This window comes from Ammospiza nelsoni, chromosome 13, assembly GCF_027579445.1.
Source record: "Ammospiza nelsoni isolate bAmmNel1 chromosome 13, bAmmNel1.pri, whole genome shotgun sequence".
Classification (NCBI taxonomy): domain Eukaryota; kingdom Metazoa; phylum Chordata; class Aves; order Passeriformes; family Passerellidae; genus Ammospiza; species Ammospiza nelsoni.
Window position 1 is genome coordinate 18,283,036 of NC_080645.1, and position 22,013 is coordinate 18,305,048.

The 22,013-nt window shown below is 40.8% G+C and overlaps 1 protein-coding gene across 2 annotated transcripts in view; it reads left to right on the forward strand.

Moving 5' to 3' along the window:
- The window catches only part of CDH13 (cadherin 13), a 442,261-nt gene that overhangs the window by 134,252 nt on the left and 285,996 nt on the right, over positions 1 to 22,013 (forward strand). For both annotated transcript variants that reach the window (XM_059481271.1, XM_059481270.1), the window contains exon 3: positions 19,905 to 20,113. In XM_059481271.1, coding sequence (XP_059337254.1) covers positions 19,905 to 20,113 — 209 coding nt within the window. The remainder of the gene's footprint in view (positions 1 to 19,904; positions 20,114 to 22,013) is intronic.

The window sequence follows — 22,013 nt, forward strand, 5'->3', positions numbered from 1 at the left end:
TTAGAGGTGTGGCACTCCCAGTGCTGATGAATCCCAGTGTGGCAGGGGGGAAATGTCATCTGCTGTGGGTGGCACTGAAATATCTCCCCTTGGTCCAGCACTTCTAGATACTGCCAATTTATTATGGTGAAAATGAAGGAAGGTGAGAAAAAAACCTATATTTTTGTGAAGATTGGTGTATCACAGAATCACAGACTGGCTTGGGCTGGAAGGGACCTGAAAGATTTTGTCCCACCCCTGCCATGGCAGGGACACCTCCCTCTATCCCAGGCTGCTCCCAGCCCCGTCCAGCCTGGCCTTGGGCACTGCCAGGGATCCAGGGGCAGCCACAGCTGCTCTGGGCACCTGTGCCAGGGCCTGCCCACCCTGTGAGAGAGGAATGTCTGTACAGTTACATCTCAACAATAATATTTCCTGTTGCAGCTTAATCAGAACCTTCTGGGATCAGTGCAAAGCCCCTTTGTCACCAGGATCTGAGCTTGAGCCAGTGCTGTCAGTGGGTACAAACAGCAGGCAGGAATGAGTGTCCCCTTCATGTGGGAAGGTAAAAGCAGAAATATTCCTGTGAACAGATGAAGCCAGACAAAGAACTCTATGTCCCAAATCTCTCTGAAGCCAAAAAAAAGTAATCAAAAAAGCCAGGCTGTGTTTATGGCATCAGAGAGGTTTCCTAGAAAGGACATGAAGAAGCCACCAGATGTCAAACTCTACTTAAAAACCCTCTTAAAAAAATCAACTCATTAAAAATGAAATAATTTTCTGTTTTATTGAATAACTTATTGAGGTTATATTAAACTTCAGCACATGCTGTATGTTAAAGATCTGAGTTGTGTTTGTGCCCAGGATGGGTACTGGTATTTTGATATTGCTCATTATTAAAAAGAAAAATCTCTCTAGAAAATGTAATGTAGAATGTAGGGATCCAGTTTCAGTTTTATGTTTACACTATTCATTTAAAGACACACAGGAAAAACAATTTACAAAACTAAAGGAGAAAAGTTAAATCACTTCTTCAAGGAGGCATCATCCTATATTTATAGTTTGGTAAACACAACATTAATCAGCTGGAAAATGTTCAGCAAAATATAAAACTGTTCTGGGCTCTAGCTCAGAGAAATATATGTAGAAAAATATATCTAGCTTCTCTACTTCAAAAGGCAGTGCAGAGCTGCAGAACCTGCGGGAAAATCAATTTTCTGCGGCATAAGTGGCTCGCACAAAATTTTGCAGTGCCCCATCTAGATTTTTTTTTAATTTAACTGATTTACTTCTCTTCCTCTAACAAATATCCAGGCTGCAAAGGCATTCAGGTTACTCCTCCAAGTACTGTTGGAATGGTATTGAAACACTTGTTGGGAAATAAAAAGTAAAATCTTGATGCTGTTGAAAGGAATCACATGAGATGCACATTTCTTCCTTCAGAGATCGTGGCTCAAGAGTGCTTTCCATCAAAAACTGGGAGCAGAACTTGAGACTCTTCACTTTGGTGGTGGTCCCAGTGAGGTGGCTCACTGGGTAATTCCTGACTTTGTGCAGAGAGGTGACCAATTCCCAAATTTGCTGCTCTTTGTACCAAAATGGGATAATCAGCTCAAATCTCCATCGGAGGCAACACACAGAAACTTCTTCTCTGTGTTTGTTCTGCTGAGGGCAGTGACAAAGTGTGTCCCCAATAGAGTTTTTGTGATTTTTTAAGAACCATCCCTAGAGAATAGGCATGCTACATTCCCTCTTTGATGTGCTGCCCAGGGACTTCAAAGAAAAACTTATACAAAATACATCCTCTTAAAAATTGCTTTGTTTCCAAATCCCAGCTACAATTATTAATGTAATGTAGGTTGACTTTTTAGATTACATTTGATTTAATTTTAGATTATGATATTATTTCTTTGGCTGCATTTTGTCTGTAGTGATATAAAGGTGCATTTCTTAGGTAAACTTCACTCCTGAAATGAGCAGGCTGAGTGTTGTACATAATCTATCCTCATTTCACATGGTGAGACTTTCAAATTCGGAGCTTTTCGACTCAGTGCCTCCTCCATCACTGCTGGAGCTTAGTGTTTTGAGGAGAGAGGGATGTATTACAGTAACTGATGGGGCTTTACTGGCTTGCAAACACTCTTCAACCCTGTGAAGCAAGATCAGGCTCTCTCATGTAAAATGCATTGCTGCTAACACTGGGAGATTCAATTATAACCGTCCCCTTGCAAGGTTTATCTTCTGAAAAGTGATGGGAAGAAGTAAAGTGTTGAAAGTTTGAGAGGATGGTGAGTTACCTCTTTGAAACTTGGAGTATTTTCTGTCCCTCCTGATCTGTGTGTAACCTCAGGCCATTTGTCTGTTGTCAGGAGTACAATGGGTACAATGCCAAGTTTTAATAGCAAAGGTGCAAATGCAGATCCCCAGCACAGGCAGCTCGGGAGATTCTGAGATGAAAATGGGATGTTCTGCAGTAATGCTAACACTGAAGGGAATCTCTTTACACATTGGCTTTGAAATTGAAGGATGGGAACCCCTCAGCCTCATCTGACCCTAGGGGAGCTCTGGTTGTGTTTTGATACTGAACTGTCTCAAAGTCCCTGTTTCCCAGCTGTTATTTTTTGGCAGAGGTTTGGAGGGGCAGTATGAGAGCTTCTCCCAGGTGCTGGAGAAGTTGGGGACTCCTGGCTGGAGCTGCCCTGTTGGGATGCCAGGATGTTTTAGCTGAAGTGATCAACAACTCCCTGGCAGAGTTCTCCCTCCTGGGTGGAAAGGATCAGCCAATGAGCCAAGGTGGGCTCCTCCTGCATGGAAGGATTGCTCCTTGCCATTCCTTTCCCTTTCTTTTGGGATCTTGGGGTGGGATCTCTTGTGCTCCTCCCTTGAGTGCTGGCTGCACACTTCATGGATGGCCTGAGCAGGAACCAGCTGGGATTGTCATCAAGAGCCCTCCTGACTCAGGCACCTTTATAAACAGCAGAAAACACAGAGGCAGTTAATGTCAAAAACCTCCTCTGTCAGTCTCATGTATTTTGGTAATGGCTTTGGCACTGAAAATGACTGAAATAATGCCACTGAAATGTCCATTGAAGCAAGATATAGCTGTGTCTACACTCGAGCTTTTGTCAGTATGGAAATGTCAGAAAACATTATATTCAGAGCACAAATTGCAAGTATAGAACTGACAAAGTAAATTTTGAACAGTGTACTCAAGTGTAATGCTTGAAACATATTCCAAATTGGCAAGTTGCAACCAATCATGGAGCAGAACCAGTGCTCCAAAAACCTGACAGAGCCAATGTTGAAATCAGAATAATTGCAACTCCATTTTCACAGTAATTTAAATGGCAGGAGCATTGGCAGAAATTCATGAATAATTTACATATAAGAATTTAGCAATCTGTGGTGAATAGAAAAATAAATGGCAAATCCAATAAATAAATGATTGTTGTGAATTATTTGCTCTGCTCTGATGTTTGCTAAGAAGTGTCTTTTTTTTGAGCTTTCATAAAGTCCTGGATTTAAACTCCTGCTTCTCAGGTAAATGCAGTTTTAAAGCAATAGCAGAAAAGTACATATCTACCAGGGGAAAAAATAACAAAACAATAGGAATGTGCAACAGAGATTGTTTTATGAAGGATATGTATAAAAAGGACTTATTTTCCAGGCAGCAGCTGCAATTCCAAAATCTTTGGCCTTAATGAGAAATGTTAGCTGATATATGTAATGATGAGTTATACACTGCAACTGTTTTTAATTAACTATGTATAAAGTTTTAAGATTTATAGAGGAGGTAAAATCTGAAAAGAGAAATTCCTAATTCCCTTCTGTGCCTGTGGGAATGTGATATTATTTTAATAAACAAGAAATTAATTTACACAGCACCAACATTTGTTTCCACATAGAATGGATATTGAATCTGTGTAAAAAAAAACTTACAATAGGTAGTTAAAATAGAAAAATTGTTTATCTGGTTTGCCTTGACTTTGCTTGAAACAAGCTAAAGAACAGTAAATATGTTTACTAGTTGGAAGGTGATGGTTTTTTAATAAGTTATGATTATTTTGTAAATCTATTAATTTTTTTTTCCATAATGAAATTCTGTTTCTGACGTAAATCTTGAGCAGTGTTACACATCAGTTAATTGGAATAATGCCTCATAATTCACCTCATGCAAGTGTGAGAACAATTGTTTTTTGCCCAGACATTTGTTTAAATTTGGAAATTTGTGGGACTTTTTTTGATTATTTTTTTTCCTCCTTGCTCAAATTAAAAATATTTTTTAAAAATCTCTTAATATTAACATTTATTTTGTTTGACCTAGAATAAAGTGTTAGTTTGGAATAACTGGTGAAGCCAGAATTAAATAAATCCCACGTGATCCTTTTACCAAAGTCTAGTGCTGGTATTCTCTTTCTCCACCAGCTCAGAAATTGGGACACTCATTTGGGTGCAGCTTTTCCATCACACAGGATCAAACACTCTCACCAGTAGTGAACTCTCCTGCTGTCCTGAGGCCTAAGAATTATAGAACTTGCTCAAATGACCAGTAGCATTCCCTCTGGAATATCTGCATTTCCTTTCCATTTGTCTCCTATCCATAATCTTGTAACTTTTTGCAGAATCTGATTTTTGGTTCTTGATTTTCCCTGCTGATGTTGTTCCATGCTGTGTCACTTGTGCTACCTGGGAAGAACTGGTGTCTGCCTGTTAAGAGGCTGGTCCATGTTTGTGAACACTGCCTGTCTGGAATGGGAATAGAGATCTGGTATTTGAATCTTCTTAGGTGGATTTTCTCCCATTCCTAATAACAATTAAATGCACAAATTTGTATTTCAAAATATTATTGCCCACATTCAGCATGTGCATGCTTGTGTTGGTACTTTAAACATCCTTATTTAATCCTAACTATCAATTTGCTCACCCCTGTCTGACATTTTCAACACTTTGTACATGTGCTTGTCATTGAGAGGAACTTCCTGAGGGAGTTTCCATGGCTGTCCCTGGTCCCTGCAGGTCACAGGATGCATTTTGAGCAAATGAATTCTTCAATACTTGTAGCCAAACCCCATTTCAGTGGAAATAAAAACCTGATGGCTTCTGTGGATGGAGACAATGAAATTAATTTAACATTCTTGGCCTATGAAAAGCTTTTCAGTTCCTGAGAGTGGCAGGTTTTGTGACACTGTCTATTGTCAATTGGTGCTCTCAGGTGGTAACTTTCTATTTATTTTGTGTGTGCTGATTGACTGTTCTGGCACTTCCGGGTTTCTTCCTAGGCAAGTCTTGATGCTTGTGTCCAAATGCTGTTTTTCTGGAATATTTGCACCTCCACCCTGTGCGGTGATTCCAACTTTTTTATAGAGGAGCAGTGGCCTGCAGAGCTATGGGCAGTGGAGCTCTCTGCACTGGAGAGAGCCATGCTGAGCTCTGGAACAATTCCTTCACAGGAATGCTTTAAAACATTGGAACTCAGGGAAGTTCCTGCTCAGGGAAGTGATGGAGTCACCAGCCCTGGAAAAAACCTATGGATATGTCACCTGAGGACATGGCTTAATGATGAACATGGTGGCTGTACTGGGCTGGAAGTTGGACTTGATCTCCTGGGTAATTTCCAGCCTCAACTGTTCCGTGTTTCTATGGAAGTGCCTGCTGTGTGACCTCACATGAGCAATTCATCTGGAGCTCCCAACAGGTTAAAGTTGGGTTATTTTCCATGCCTATAAAGGAGGGTGTTCTAGACACTTCAAAAGGAAAAGGGGGAGAAATGCAGCATCTCCTCCTGGAACAGCAAGTGAATGCAGTAGTAAAATAATGTTTACTCCTTTGTTGGTTTGGAAATCTGGAGGAGGAATGAATAATTGGGAAACAAGTCTGCAAGTGCAGCTAAGTTGAGCAGTACAACTTAGTGCCAATTCCTGTATGGGAATGTTGTAGGGAAAGGTTGTGTCAGCAGGAGAGGGGGTGGGAGGCAGGCACGGGAATCACAGTGAGAGAAACACTTCCCCAGGAGCTGAGCACGTTCCTCCTCGTGCTTGCTTGGGATGAGAGATGCTCCTGACATGTGAGTCAGGAGGAGCCCGGAGACTGAGTGTACAAACTAGGGAGGATTGGTCTGCAAAGGCAGGAGCAGATGTGGGGGGATGTAAAGAGTCTGTATTTTATTTCTTGATTGCTTGTCATGGTTGGCCAGGTAATCTACTTGCACTAAACCAGGGCTGCTGGGCTCCAGCTCCTCCTGCAAGGAAATGTTCTCATCTCTTGTTGAGTTGGGATTCATCTGAGAGAACTGTTCCATGTCTAGGAAATGGATAGAATGACTGTGTGGTCTTTGCCAGTTCAGGATCCATTTCTCTGTCTGTAATTTACTCTTCTATGAAAGCTTCCCTGGTGTAGAATATTCCCAATCCAGACTTGTCTCTGGCAGAACTTCAAAGCATTGACAGACATCTTTCAGGGTTGTAATGAAATCTGGTTTTGTTCAGCTTTGGAAGGAAATTTTAATGAAGACACTTGCGAAATAAAAGAGCTTGGAGGTGATGATCAGGAACTGCTTTCCAAAAATAATATGAGATGAACAAAGTAAAATGAAGTGTGGTGGCACCAGTGCACCTCTATCACTCTACATTGCAGTCCAATAGCAGCCACTGCCTGTGCAATAATGAGGCTCATCAGTTTCCAGACAGCAGATTTTGTAATAACAGAGTATTTATGTAAAACACTGAGGGGAAAGAGGATGGAGGGAGGGAGTGAAGGTTGTCTATCAGGCTGAATACACAAAGCATTTGGTACTTCAAAACTAATTTTATTTTTAGTTAATATTCATTGATGCACGATCTAGTCTATTATTAAGTGAATCTGGTGAATAATTACATCCATCACTTTGAAATGTTTAAGACAAGTGTGGAGTTGTAAAACCAGTCTTTTGTGTTGGAGTCATCCCCAAAATTGCGTTGTGGGAGCCATGTTGACTCTACAGTTTGATCATGTTCTGAGTCTGAGGGATCTCAGCACGTTCCCAGAATTGCTCCTGTGCATTGTATTTACAGGCATCAACCCGCCAGTCTCGATTTCTTGGGAGCCATGAGAAAGTGCAGGATGTCTCTGTATTCTCATTTTCTTGGCTTCTGTCAGTGTTTGAGTGTGACCCATCTGTGGATGAGTGAATGGCAACTGTTTATTCCAGAATAAAGCATGTGCTGAAACACAAACAAGCAGCCTACAGAAGCACTGAGCTAAGTTTAATTAGCTGTAGAGTTCATTTCAGCTTCAAACTCCCAAGTTAACTTGCTAGGCAGCAGAGTTTATAATGCATGTCTTGCTAGATGCCTGCTAGACAGGAGAGCTGATGATATTATATTTGTTGCTAGGTGATGAATTCTGATAACCTTTCTGTTCCTACATTTATAAATGTCTCATGCACTCTCTGCTATAGCATAATTACTTATTTATGCCTCAGTTCCTGGGTGGAACTACTACAAAGTTGCTAAGCAGCCGTGTGTATAAATATATAACATTGTGTCACTTGAAAACTTTTGGCAACTCACATTTACCAGATGAATTCTCTGTTTGTCATGGTTGTAGCCATTAACCAAGTGGAACACAAATGAAGATATCAATGTACACAAGGACAGAGCTTTATTTGTCACAAGAGACTAATGCTCTGGGAGGGGATGTGAGCTGGAAAAATGCACAGATTTAGTGGTTTGGGGTTTTTTTTTTGCATTCTTTTCTTTTTTAATGGCTTTATAACCAGAAGCAAAGTAAAGATTGACTGATTATTATCTCACCTCTTTAAACTTCATAAGCATTATAATCATTATAGTTATTCTAATGTGAAGGAAAAGAGGCACTTATTCAAACAGATGTGCTGAGGTTTCTGCATTCTAATGCTGCAAAGTGAGGTGAGAGTGTAGGAAATCTTTATGAGTAATTCTCAGTGCAGCCATCAGAGCATTTGTCATTAGTGGGACCTATACAAAGCCTAAGGAGAAATCAAAATTTTTATTCCTTTATTTGACTTTGACACAAGTTTAGTTGAATTGACAGCTATGATGGCAGCTGGAATTCATGTAACTTTAGGGACAACTGTAATTCATTAAATCTGAGAAAGTATCTGGTAATAAAATTCTCAGATAGCTTTTCAATGTACTCTTTTGTCAACTGTGAAGTTTAATTCAAGACACAATTTTATTTACTGATCACAACTTTCTGTGGAAACTGTCAGTTATGGGCCTGATCCATGTTCCAAAAAGGTTTGGAATCCAGCACTGCCTTGATCCCAGTCTCAGCTGCTGTTCCAGTGGTGCCAACTTGAGGTTGGCAGCGTTACCCACATGGTGCTAGAGGAAGGTGGGACATCCACCTGTGACAACCAGCCAGCAGCAAATGGCCCAAAGGAGCAGAGCTTACACCTGAAATACAGATTGTGTGAAGCAATTGACACAAGTTTTCATTGTCATTTGCTTCATGTGCAGTACTTGTTTAAACGTGGAGCAATTCCACCCATTTCAGCAGCAAACGTGAATAACAACACAACCAGGATCATCAAATAATCACTATTGAGCTGTTTGTGTTTTCTCTTCTTTTTTTTTTTTTTTTTTTTCCCCATTGTTCCTTAGTTATTAAAAGAGGCACAAACTTCAGTAGCTTGATGTTTTTCCCTTGGTTTATCTGTGTAAACAAATTTAAGGTTATTTATAAATGATCCTGACTGACAGAATATACTTTCCCTCAGGTCAGTTCTTTTGTGGAAGATACCAAAGCCTGTCTTTCTTTAAAGTATAAAAGCCTGTGTTTGATGTGAATAGAAACTGTTCTGGGAATGACTGTGCAGAGCAAGATTACATGGTGCAATTTTAATTACATTGTTCTCAGCAGTGCAACTTGTCTAATCTTAGTGTGAGAGTCAAAATTCAAACCAAGGTTATTTGGTTCTGTAACAGTTAGTCAAGCACTGATATTGTTTGAATAAGTTTAACAAGTTTAAAATCTAGCACAGTTCTCAGAAGTGGCTTTCCTCATTCTCAGAAATGTTGTATTTTAGCAGGGTGATTTTTGTGTGGCTTATAGAATTATCTCTGTGTTAGAATTGGATGGTTACTTGAGTAAAACAAAAGCTTAACTACCAAATCAGTTTGCAAAACTAAATGCAGTTTAGATTCTGAAGGCCTTCTGAAAAGTTATTAGTAAACTGTGTCCAAGGGCTCAATTTTATTAACCTGATTTTTAGACTGAGGGCTGAAAAGGAGTACAGGTCAGTCATTTGCACATTCATCAGATCAGTCTGGAGAAATCAACTTCCTTCATGAGAGTTTGAGGGAACTCTCGTGAGAGAACTTGGAAAACCACTAAGAGGAATTGCTATTCCTCTGTCAGGCTCATTGATGGAGAAGATGAGAAACCAAAAGATTTCCCTGGAACTGGGAGGGCCTTTGATTTACTTTTTCACTGGGAAAGCTGAACAATCTACAGAATAAATTGTTTGAGCAGATTTTCAGGCATGGCATTACTCATTCAGCAGCTGGGAAAATAGGCCAGCAACCTACAGTATCCATTTTGAAAGGAAAATATTGCACAGTGGATTTATTACTCACTCTCATTTCCTTTTATGTATTGTAAATGATGCGTCATCCTCTGTTTCTGAAACAAACTCCTACCCCTGAGTGCTGTTTGGAAATTATTTCACAGGGCACAAGTTGAAGGCTTTATTCCTGGGGATGTCTTCTAAGGAAACATTATTATAATTTCATAATTACTATCACTACAAAAGAAAGGCAGCTCTTTGTAGATGTCCATGTATTTGGGGTTTTTAACATTTGCTAGCGTGTACTGATCAGGAGTTTGGGTTCTGTTGGAGTGTTGAGGTGAGGAAGCAGTGAGCTGAGTTACAGATTAGTTGTCATTCTGCACAGAAGGTGAAACCAAGACCCAAGACTGAGGAGGTGGAGGCAATATTGCCTTGCACAGCAACTGTGGGTAATGTGCAAAAAAGCACTTTGTAGTGATGCCTTATTTAATGAAAAGCTCCTGCCCTTTGACTTCTTGTCTCCAAGTTACTGCCACGGCAGGAGAGATATCTCAAGCAATATTTTTCTTCCATCTCCGATAAAAGCAAGTGTATCAGGCTGTGAGTAGCTGCCATGGACTTGGTATAGAACAAAAGATATTTTTTACAATAGTCATTTCTTCTTCCAGCCTCAAATCACCAGATTATTTGAACTTGCCACTGTAGGAGCAGACAAAGTTTCCATTCCTTCAGTGAGGCTCCATATTTCACTTCTATAATTACCTTTCCTACTAATGGCCAACCTCAGGCAAATGGAAATGTGTGTGTAGCCCAGTGCATCTTCTGTTCATCCAAGAGAATATCATAGTTTTTCTTAATTAACACTCATAGAAAATTAGTTGAGTGCTGGCAGAACCTTGTGCGTTTAAAAAATAAAAAAAAAAATTGAAAAAGTTTTGACAGATCACATTAAGAAGTGACAGATCACTGTAATTATAACATACTGACCTAGAAGATAAACAGTTTTAATTGTCAACTTGAGGGAAAATATCCCCATGACCTTTGACTAATTGTCTAGCTAATGAAAAACCTTTGCTAAATAAATTTGTGGCTTTGGAGGCATTTGAAACATATACTGGTGTCAATAAGGTACTTTCTGGGCTGGTTTTACTGTAGGTGTTTCCTGTGAGTGATTGCTTGTTGGTACTTTTTGACGTCTGTTGGCAGTCTTTTTTTCTACAGTTAAAACTCCTGGGACACTGTTTTTGGGTTTTTCCTGAATTCAATCTCCACTGATTAATTTTCAATAAATTACAAATATCAAGAAATTTGGATTTGTTAGCACTTAGGGTGACTGAACAAAGATTAGATGTGCAGAAGACAAGGAAATTCATGGTCAGTAGCACACTGCCTCTCCAAGCTTTATTCAGGCAGCATTCAGAGGAAATAATCCATTATATCCCACTGGGAATTCTTGTACAAACTCAGACTTCTGTCCCTTCTCCTTCCTCTATAGACACGATTAATTTCATATTGACAAACTTCCACAGCCATCTGCAGAGCCATGAGCATATTGAATGCATCTGAGTGTCTTTGATTCTGTCTGCTCGTGTCTCAGGCCCAGCCAGCGAAGACACTGTAGGAATCTAAAGTTAATTTCCTCTTATGTTCTCCTGGGGATCTTAGCACAATGTTGTGTAAATCTGCTAAAATGGAAAATTATTGATCATTTGCATTGCAATGGGAAAGCCTTTCACACACACCAACAAAGTTTAAAAGTATCTTTTCTACATATCACTGCTGGCTCTGGGGTTATTTGGGCTGCTCACAATCGATGCAGCATTAACAGGGAAATGTCACTTTCCTCCCCAGATGTGACAGCTCCTTTGAGACTGGAGCTCCACAAATGTGGTGTCAGTTCATGTCCTCTGCATTTACAGAGAGAAAACAGCTCTGGTTAAACTGAACTCTGTGTTGTGCTCAGAAGATCAATGACTGTGATATAACTTCTGAAGGTTTTATTATTTTTTTCTCTTCAGACACACTCCCTGACATAATATTTTTGTTGAACAGTAATTTTTCTCTAGGGTTTAGAACAGCAGCTACAGTATTTTCGTGCCTTATAATGCAGCCACTGACCCAGGAGATCAGTCAATAACACCTCTGTGTTGTAATGAATAAGTCAAGATAACTTCCAACTGAGAACAACTCATTACAGCTCCTTCCACCTGATTAAATTTTTGCCCTAAATAAAACAATGGGCAGCAAAATGATGTGTGAAGATATCATGTAATGTGAGCTGATGAAGTCTGCTGGAGGAGGAGGAGGGAATGCCTTCAGTTTTGATTGCAGTGGTTGTGTTTTGCTGTAATTTCAAGCAGTCACAGACAGCTGATGGAGCCCTGTTGGCAGAATAAATTTGTTGAAGAGCACGAGATGCTGCTCAGGGATCTTCCTTTCTAGCAGAAGGGAAAGAGGGAGCGTGGTGGGAAAAGCCAAGTAGCAGTGGCATGGAAAAAGTCAGGAATCCTTGACTTTGGTGCTGATGGAGCTGTCTTGCTCACTTGTGCTCTGTTCTGGAAAACCAAACAGCAACCCCAGTGCTGCAGGGCAAGGACATTTTGCTCCAGACCTGGGGTGATACAATTTGTGAGGCCTCTGGTTTTAGGGCTGATCACTTCTAGCTCAGGGTACCAGATGTGATACTCAGATCAAGCCAAGTGGTGCTGTCATGTGCCAGGAGCAGAGAGACAGAGCCCAGTGAGATGTGGAAGGAGGCAGAGCCCAGTGAGATGAGGAAGGAGGCAGAGCTCAGTGAGATGAGGAAGGAGGCAGAGCTCAGTGAGATGAGGAAGGAGGCAGAGCTCAGTGAGATGAGGAAGGAGGCAGAGCTCAGTGAGATGTAAAGATGCCAGAGCTCAGTGAGATGTGGAAGGAGGCAGAGCTCAGTGAGATGTGAAGATGCCAGAGCCCAGTGTTGGGCAGGGCAGGAGGTGAGGAGAGGGGCAGAGCAGGGCATGGCTGAGCTGGGGTTTGGTGTGATGGAGTCCCCAGCTCTGGAATCGCACACCAAACCCATCACCCAGGAGGGAACCTTCAGTCAGGTATCACTCAGTGATCTGTGCTGCAGAATCTCAGGTTTTTAGCAATTTTCCAGCTCTGCTATGACTGTAGGTGGTAGAGGATATGCAGGAGAGAGATCAGTGTGGCTTTTTGTAGAACATCACACCTTCCCTTGGCTGCAGCTGGCTCCTGGGTGAAATCCCTTGTCTTCCACCATCTAAGGGAGCTTTTCTCCTCTCTGTGATACGTGCAATGAATTCTGACAGCACAGGGAAAGCTGTGCCTATTAATAGGCACCATCTCTCCAGTGGAAAGGGCGTTCTCCAAAGGGCAGCAATGAACACCCTGTGCCCTGTGGATGAACTGCTGGCCTAATTTTTGTATCATAGCAGGGCTCTGCACAAATCTAATCATCACACATAAACCACACAGGGATGTTTGCCAGTTTAGCTAATCAGTTTGTTTTTTCAGACTTGAAAAGTGTGCTCAGGGATGCAGTTTGTTGCTTAGTACTTGTTCTTCCAAAGAATCCAAATATAAATGTGTATTTGTCTTAAGCAATTCTTGTTATGTTGTGACGAACATTTCACTGTTGTTCATGTTCCCTCAATTTCTGACTCTCTGGATACTAAATAAGTCATCACTGTAATTTACTTCAGGGGCACATAAAGAAATTATATAAATGCAAGAAAATCATAAACATGCAGTGCAAGATAATAACCCACTGTTGCTTGCTGGATTTGTTAAAAAATTCTGTAGCAATTCTACTGCAGAGTTAGGGTAGCATTAAGCTGTATAAAAACCTTGAGAAAGGGTTTTCATAAAATTAATTTTGTTCATTTTATTAAATGTTCAATAAGTTTTTTTGTGTAAATACTTCAGTCACGCTAGAAGGTTTCTAATCTGTGAAATCATTATTGCTGCAGTACTTTTAGATATAAAATAATGATAATATAATAACTTCAGGAACAACCTGTCTGATTTAACTGTTGACAGTGTCTTGTCTGGACATTATTCTGCTCTCAAATTTTCATGGGGCAACACTTTTTCCTTCTGCTGCTCAGGTATTTTTGCAGCAAACCAGCAGAACCACACAGGCTGTGGGCTCACTGCCAGAACTCGTGCTCAAGAGATGGTTTGAAGGCACCTCAAAGGCAGGGAAAGAAGCTGCTTCTCCTGGTGGACCTTTTGTTGGCTTGAAAGGCAGGATTTGTTTGGTTTCCCAGCTCCTGCGCTGGTAGCTGTTCTGGCAGCTTCCTCTCTTGTTCTGGGGTGGATTCAGGTAGTCCAGATGTGCCGTTCCAGGTGGATTTATGGTATCCAGTGCGGGCAGGATAGCTCAGCGCTTGGAGCCTGGTTGCACGTGGTGATTGTGCAGCTCAGAGCTGTCCCAGAGCTGGGACCCCTTCCCTCCCCAGCCCCTCTCCCTTTCCTCACTCACTCTCATTCCTAACAAGAGCCTCTCCAGGTCACGGTGCTTTATGAATTTTTATACACAGCCACAGCACTCAGAAGCATTTCCATTTGCCTCAGCCATCCCTTTTCTCCGTGGTTAATGAGGCTCAGCCTCTCTCACTTCCCTGTTTTGAGCAGAGCTGGGGGATCCCTGCTGGGCTGGCAAGTTAAGTTGCCTTTGTGCAGCTGTAATGTGCTTTTCTTGCACCTCCAGACCTCTCACAGATACACCTTCTGACTCGTGCCTTCAATAGGATCTAAAGTTATTTGCTAGAAAGGAGAAGGAAAAAAATGCAGAGGATAATATTGCTTTGATGTTGTAATTCCCACGGATTTGAGCAAGGCTAGGTTATATTTCCAAAAAGCATCTTCATATTTATTGACAGAGCAATTAAGTCTGTATTTTCAATGTGAAATTTCCACATTCAGGAGTAATTTTGTTGCTTGTTATGATGAGCTAACAGAAAATATATGAATACCTGTACACAGGGATATACAGAGTTAGTTTTGGTGTGCTTATAGATAAATATGTGTATTTATTTATTCAGAATACCTCTGTGGAGATTTCACCAGAGAGAAAATTATGGATTGAGTATTTCTGTTCAAAACAAATTAAACTGCTGAGAATTAAACTCAGAAAAAAAATTACTTTGGAAGTGGAATCTATCAGACCAACATATGCTTTTGAATACAAACCTATTTCAGCTTGTTTTCTTTCACTTTAGTTTATAAGAAATGCAACTGCTAACCTTTCAATGTTTTAAAATGGTATCCTTTAAAACATCTGTGGGTCATTATCATAAATATCACAGTGGTGTAGAAACCTCACATTTGTGATGTATCATAACAGGGAAAATGGAATGCACTGAGAGGAGGAATCCCAGGAACATGAGTTTCCTTGCTGAGATCTATAAAGGTTAATATTTCCAGTTAAAACTTTTCCCATCATTGCACTAGAGGACTTGGGATCCTGCACAAGTTTTTCCATCAGGTCTTTTGGTGATTATAAGCTCAAAGTCAGTGATTAAATCCTTGGGATCCATGTAGGTATTGCTAATAATGAATATTGCTCAGTGGAAAGAGATATTCTGTACAATTGACATGTGAATTTTACAAAAAGGAGTAAAAGTCTAACACAGGAGGCTGAGAAATGAGCAGAGGGCGATGAATGACACTCATGTTTTTCACTGGGAGCTGCTTGGCAGTGTTTTCATTTTGCTTGCATGGAGTTTTGGAGCCTGCCTCATAGCATGTGGCACATTAGGCACAATAAAGATGTTCATTTGGCAGCTGGAGCACGATTAGGAACATCAAAAGAGTCATGGATGCGTCAATAAATGAAGAACTCCACCCTCACATAAATATTAGATCACTGTTTTAATTGCCCATTGAATTACTGTCAGTGACATTCACTTGTCATGCCTGGTGCAGCATTACCAACGTTTCAGTTTGGGGCTAGAGCTGGTCTGTTGCTATTATTCATTTTTTGCACTTTTGTAGCACCCTTAGCACCAAACAGGAATCATTTTGTTGCAAGTGCTGTGCAGACACAGAGTGAACAGGTGGCCTTTGCTCTGAGGAGTTTAAAATCCAGTTAAAGTCCTCAAGCTCTAACGCAGAGTGAGTGTGCAGGAGAACATGGGAACTTTTGGGGTGTGTCTGTGGCCCCTCTCATCAGGCTGCCACTCACCCAACCTGTTATAATGCACGTGGGTAGTGGGAAAAACGTCAATTATCCATCTCAGGGCTTTCCTCACACCTCATTTCTGTGACAAATGCATGAACATCACAAACATCATCACACAGACCATATGTTAGCAGGGCTGCCAAGCAGCCAAGTGTTGGATATTCAGAGAGCACCTTTGCAGCTCAGGCTGACACTTTCCACAGCTGATATCCACAACTTCTGTCTCATTTCTTGTTGCACTGGTTGGTACTTGGCAACAAAAGGAGTAATTAATTAATAACACTTTAGAGTTTTTACATTTCTATATTGGTTTTATGTACAGAGCAAGATTTTTTTTCACCAGAGAAAGGAACTAAAAATCCTATTTCCTTTGTATTTAATGGGCATTTACAATGTACAGGTTTGGTTAAGAGATAGATGTGATGCCATGGATGGGAAATCTGAGGAAGCTGACACAGCTGAAACTCCTCAGAGCTCTCCTGAGTGCCTGGCAGGGAAGGTCAGCGTGGTCAGTGCCAGCCTCAGCTCCATGGGCTGTGTAGCTGCTCCTGGAACCTGCCAGAGGCAGCTCAAGTACTGTAAATTTGGGGTATTTGGCTCTTCCCCAGAAGCCACATGAGTCTGAGGAATCAAACATTCCAGTGAGGAGCTTCCTGGGGATGTATTCAATCTCAGGCAATGTTCCCTGCTCAGCCCAGTCCAGCAGACAGCACCATCCTGATTAGGTCCACATTTGACTAGGGATTTTATCTAAGGCTCCAGTTCCCCTCAACTCTCTCAACAATTGGTTTCAGTTTCCTCCCTGTTGGCCCTGAGGCCAAATAATCTCCAGTGTTCTCTATCCCTGTGATCACTTCATCTCCTCCCACTTCTAATTTCTCTCCTACATATCAGTACTTCTCAGAGCCTTTTGAATTTCTTTCCTTCTCCTTGCTATTAACCTCACCAAATACTCTCATTTCTGTGGTAGGACTGGGAATTGAAAGCATCAGTGCTTTTGGATGAGATATGGTAAAAAAGCCCCAGTTTCCACTTTCAAACAGCTCTGCCTCAGCCCTTTTTGGAAAAAGTTGCAGGATTTTGTGAAGCAAGATGAATAGACAGCAAAGTATAAAAGGTTTAAAAGTGTCAAATTCTTACTTCCAAGGGAATATAGAATAGATTCAAGTGCTTCTCCTGATTCCATGTGCTAAACCTGCAGGTGGCCTTTGAATTTCCCCAGAGCATGCAGATGGCAGCGATGCAGGGATCCCAGGGCTTGTGAGCACTGAGCAGAGAGGTGGGAGCAGAGCACCCCCAGGCAGCTCCTCCCTGCCTTAGAAACAAAACCCTTTGTGTTTAAAAAAGTTTGTCCTTTTCTTCAAAGGCGCCTGGACTGTTTGGCTGGGTGATGCTACACCTCTGAACCATGACATTGGATTTTAAGGGATTATTTTATTATAGTTGTCTTTGACTTATAAGTTTTTTTGAACTTTTTATTCCTGATATAATTTCTCAGAGGCCAATGCTAAATTTTTCCAATTGTAAGCTATTAATAGTTGATCAGCAGCAGTTTTGGATTATGAAAAGACATATTTATTCAGAGAATCACAGACTGGCTTGGGTTGGAAGTGACCCTAAGAGTCTTGCAGTCCCAAACCCTCTGCAGTAGGAAGAGATGCCACCAATACAACAAGTTCCTAAACCTTGTTTCATTGGGTTTTTTAAAATTATTTAGTTGGGTTGTGTGTTTTTTTAGGGGATTAAAAAATAGGAGACTTGTAATTCACAAAGGCTGCAATCCAAGCAGTATCTATACAGTGGTTTGTACAGAGAATTTCAACTTCCCACATTTGTTGTGACAGGAAAATATTGCATTTTTTGGTTGGTAGCTTTAGGAAATTGAAGTGAGTTTATTAAAACACCTGCCATAAATCCAACATCAACTGTAAAGGGTGGTTTTTCACCAGGCAGATTTTTCTCAGGGAGCAAAACCCTCTAAACCCTGCTGTGGGCACCAGACCCTTCCTGGAAGCAGTTCCCAGCCTGGCAGTGTGGGCACCAGCACACTCTGAGCACTCTGAGATTGCTCTAAGCTGCTGCTGCTCCCAAATTCAGTGGTTTTCCCTCCTGGTTCTCCTTCAGTACAAGACTTTGCAGGCAGGATGTGCCACCTGACAGCCTGAGATAGGTTTGTCTGGAGACGCTGCAGTGTCTGAGGGAAAAGAGGTTTTGTTTCTTTTTTTATTTATAATCCCTCTTGCTTTCAGCAAAATTCAATGCAACACCAAATGAGCTGATGAAATTCTGGTTTTGTGTCCCGCTGTGAATCCAAGGATGGTTCTCTTGCCCTACAGTAAAGTGGAGGAAATGGCAGCAGTTTTAGTTAAAAACATGTAATTGAGCTGAAGCCTCGTGCAGCAGCAGATCCTTCAGCTGCTGGGGGAGTTTTTCTGCCACAGCCCACGGTGTCTGTCAGACAGTTTGGGCTCTCCTCAGGAAGGAATTGTCTGGTGTGAATTCACAGGGTCATGGCTTCATGGGGTGGTTTTAATTTTGTCTTGTTCTCAGCATCCACGTCTCTTCTAATTGGCCATTAAATTCATTTCCCCCAAGTGGTTTCTGTTTGGCCAGTGATGGTAATTAGTGAGTGACCTCCCTGTCTTCATCTTTTCCATCCTTCTCCTCAGTTCTGCTGAGGTGGGGCAGTGACAGGGTGGCTGGGAGCAGCCCAAGGCCAACCCTCCACTCTTGCTTTGGTAAACGGTGCCTCACATCTCTTTTTGTGCCTTATTCTGCTTGAATGCTTGAGGTTTTGGCATTGTTTAATTGTTAATTCAACCCATCTCATCAATATTCATCATAAATTGAAGTTGTAAATTCTGGAATCGGTGACGGTTCTTTTCCCCTGTGGTGTTCTGCTTTGGGATTGGATCCCAAGGAATGCTCAGAAAGGAAGGGTCTCCATGAGGTCCTCTGGCAGCCCTGCCTTCATGTTGTTCTGCCTGGAGAGAAATACAGAATTGCATGAAGAGGATTTCTGTGTAACTTGCCAGGAGTGTTGAGTGGCCACCCACCATGAAACTATTCCTGTGCTTTAGGACCAGTTATAGAAATTCCACAGCCAGGAAGAGTTTAGGGATTGGCCACAAGAGTCTCTGGCATTGTTTCTCTTCCTTTAAAAATTGCCCCATTACAAGAAGTGTATACAGTGAATTTAAACAATTATGTCAAGTGCTTTATTTTGTAGTAAAACTCCATTGTTGTTGATTTTATGTAGCTGGTATCACTGTCTGTAGTTTTTTCTGAAATTGTAATGCAGTTTTTAAAAATCCAGGGGAAGTGAAATGTAAAATAAAAATAGTGAGAGCATACAGGTAAATGAAAAGTCTGCAGCAGCAGTAACTCTAAGAGAAGGTAGGGAATACAAAACAGGCTGTCTGCAGAAAAACCTTTCACATGCAAATATATTGTTCAGAGATGTCAAAACCTGAAAAGTTCATTTAGCAATTGCAAGTTTGTGGTGAAGATCTCTTACTGATATAGCTGGTAGTTAAATCGCAAATAATTTATCCAGTATTTTGTGCAAAATTACTCAGAGAAGAAATTTGAGACAAAGTCTCAAATCTTTGTGCTTTAGGAATATTTTCCTCTTTATGCCAGCTTTCCTAAATATTTTAAACTTTCCATGTAAAGTGAAACAGGATTATTGACAGCTGCTGTTCAATTAAAAGTTCTCACAATCCTTAGATACAGAGCAGCTCATGGACTGTGTGACAATCCTGGCAGTAAGAAATGTTAGAGTTCAGTTTTTCAGTTTTATAAAACTTTTGCAGTAGCCTGGGGCTGAATATTCTGTAAGTAACCAGTGCTGAGCCTAAAGATGTGCTGGATATCTGAAAGCACTTTGCCACAGAAGAGCCTTTGGAGGTCCTGGGCTGGGATGAGGAGCACAAGGAGGTCTGATCCCAAAAGGCTAATGTCCAAAGTGTTTTATTTATCTGCCACCCAGTTAGACTGGTCAAAGTCTCTTCATCTTTCTTTCTTTCATTCATACATTTCTTTATGAAGAAGAATAAAAAAAAATACAGAATTTCTTTGAAAGTTTTTTTCCTTTGAGAGACATTTCTTCCCAAATCTGTAGACAACCTAATGACATAAAGATATCTGAAGCTTGTGTTCCAAAGTGGATACTTACAATGTGTTTTTTCCTTTTTATCTTTTCACCCCCAGTGAAATTTGATGACTGCCAGGGGAACAACAAATTGAACTTTGAAGTTTCTAACCCAGACTTTAGAGTGGAACTCGATGGGAATTTGGTTGCACTCAAGACCGTATCAGAAGTTGGCAGAGCCTTGTTTGTGCACGCGCGGTCGGAGCACGCTGAGGATATGGCAGAAATCTTTATCCTTGAAGCAAATGAAAAACGTGGGGCATTAAAGGTAAGAGAAATACCAAAGATTAAAAAAAAAATAAATAAATAAAAGGGCCAAGGAGATGCTGCTGCTAAATATTTACATGTGTCGCCTAGGATTGTAGGCAATTTTAATCTGTTAGCAGAGATCAAAATCAGTCTTCAATGCAGATATTGCTGTAACATTTTAGCTCTTGGTTTAATTTGTGATGCAAATTTCCCAGGTTGAGGAAGATGTATTACATCTTCAGGTGAGGATGCTAAACATTCATAAAGACTTTATTCAAATGAAAGAGCCCAAGTATGAAAATTGACTGCTTCTTCCAATGTATGTTATGCCAGGTAATCACAGTTTGGCCACAACTAAAAATGGAAAATCATAGTTTAAATGTGTAATTTAGAATTTACAGAACCTTCACGTCTTGCTCCTAGTCTAAGTGCGTGGGAATGAATTCTGTGTAATTTAAATTTTCATATTGCTCTGATTATCTGACATTGTTGGGTGGTAAACTGCTTAAACATCTGCACACAAACAGTGGCACACATTTACACTCTGTCTCTGTACCCTGCTGATTTTTGTTCTGATCTGTCCACTGAATATTTTGTCCTTTCTTTCCCTCTCCTGAATTTCAGTGTAAAACAAACCTCATCCTTAGGGGGATAAAGCACTTCAGAAATTGAATTGAATTATTATAAATGGAATTATTTACTTCACAACCCTGCAAGTAACAAAAGGAGATGTGAGATAGCTTCACTTCTGTGTCCTGGCATTTAGGAGAGAGGCAGGCAAGGTTGTGGCTTACTAGGCAATTAAGCCTGGTACCTTTCCAGACCTATAATTTCACAGAAGTATAAAGAAACTTTGATAAAAATGACTGATCTGCTGTCTTGATTTGGTATTTAGACATTCAATTGCCAGCATTCTCCTTATATTCCCAACAATATATTAGTATAACTTAAGCCTTCCATTATAAAAACAAATTATCCTGAGGAGAAAGGTTGAACAACCTTCTGAAAGTCCGTGGCTGAGGAAAGGTTTTGCTCTGCACTTTAAGCAGCACACCATGTGAACATGGATTGCCAGCAGGAGAGAAAGAACCAGAATGTGTAACTGCAGAAAGCTGATCAGAACACTGAAATGGAATTTAATTTGATTTAAATATGCCGTTTCTTCACAAAATTAAATTTTAATGCAGTCATACTCAAGGGAGTCTCTTACGTGGAGGAGCTGTAAGTTTAGGACCACAGACTGCCAAATTCAGAGTAGGAAAGCTACACTTGAGGAGCAAGCTGGGCACTTGGCTGTCCTGTGCCTCAGACTAGCAAGCCTTGCTCCTTCTGGTGCATTCACAAGAATGTTCAAACGGTTTTATTTTGAAACCTTAGGAGCAGTTTGAAAATGGAGATGATCATTCTCTGGTTAGAAGTTACTAAAACCACTGAGGAGTTTGAGACGTCTCTGACAGGAGGCCTGGAGTTAAACTTCAAGGGATTGGTTTATGTGTGAAGATTTGACTCTCTGAGAATTCTTCAGAATCTTCACATTCTGAAGATTTATTCTGGTTTTCTTAGAGAAGCAGCCCTTCCAGATCTGTGAGGAGAGATATTCTATGGAAGTTACAATCTAGGGAAAATCTTGTCAGATATTCTATGGAAGTTACAATCTAGGGGAGATCTTGTCAGATATTCTATGGAAGTTATAATCTAGGGGAGATCTTGTCAGATATTCTATGGAAGTTACAGTCTAGGGGAGATCTTGTCTCATGAGCAGGAGTTACAGGATGTGTATTTATTATGACAAAGCTCTGCCAGTGACCCGTTGTCTTTACGTTCTGTTTGGGTTCTGGGGAGTCTCCCCTCAGAATGTTCCAGCAATATCAATTGATGCCTATTGGTGAAATCTCTCTCCAGACTACATTTGAAAGCCA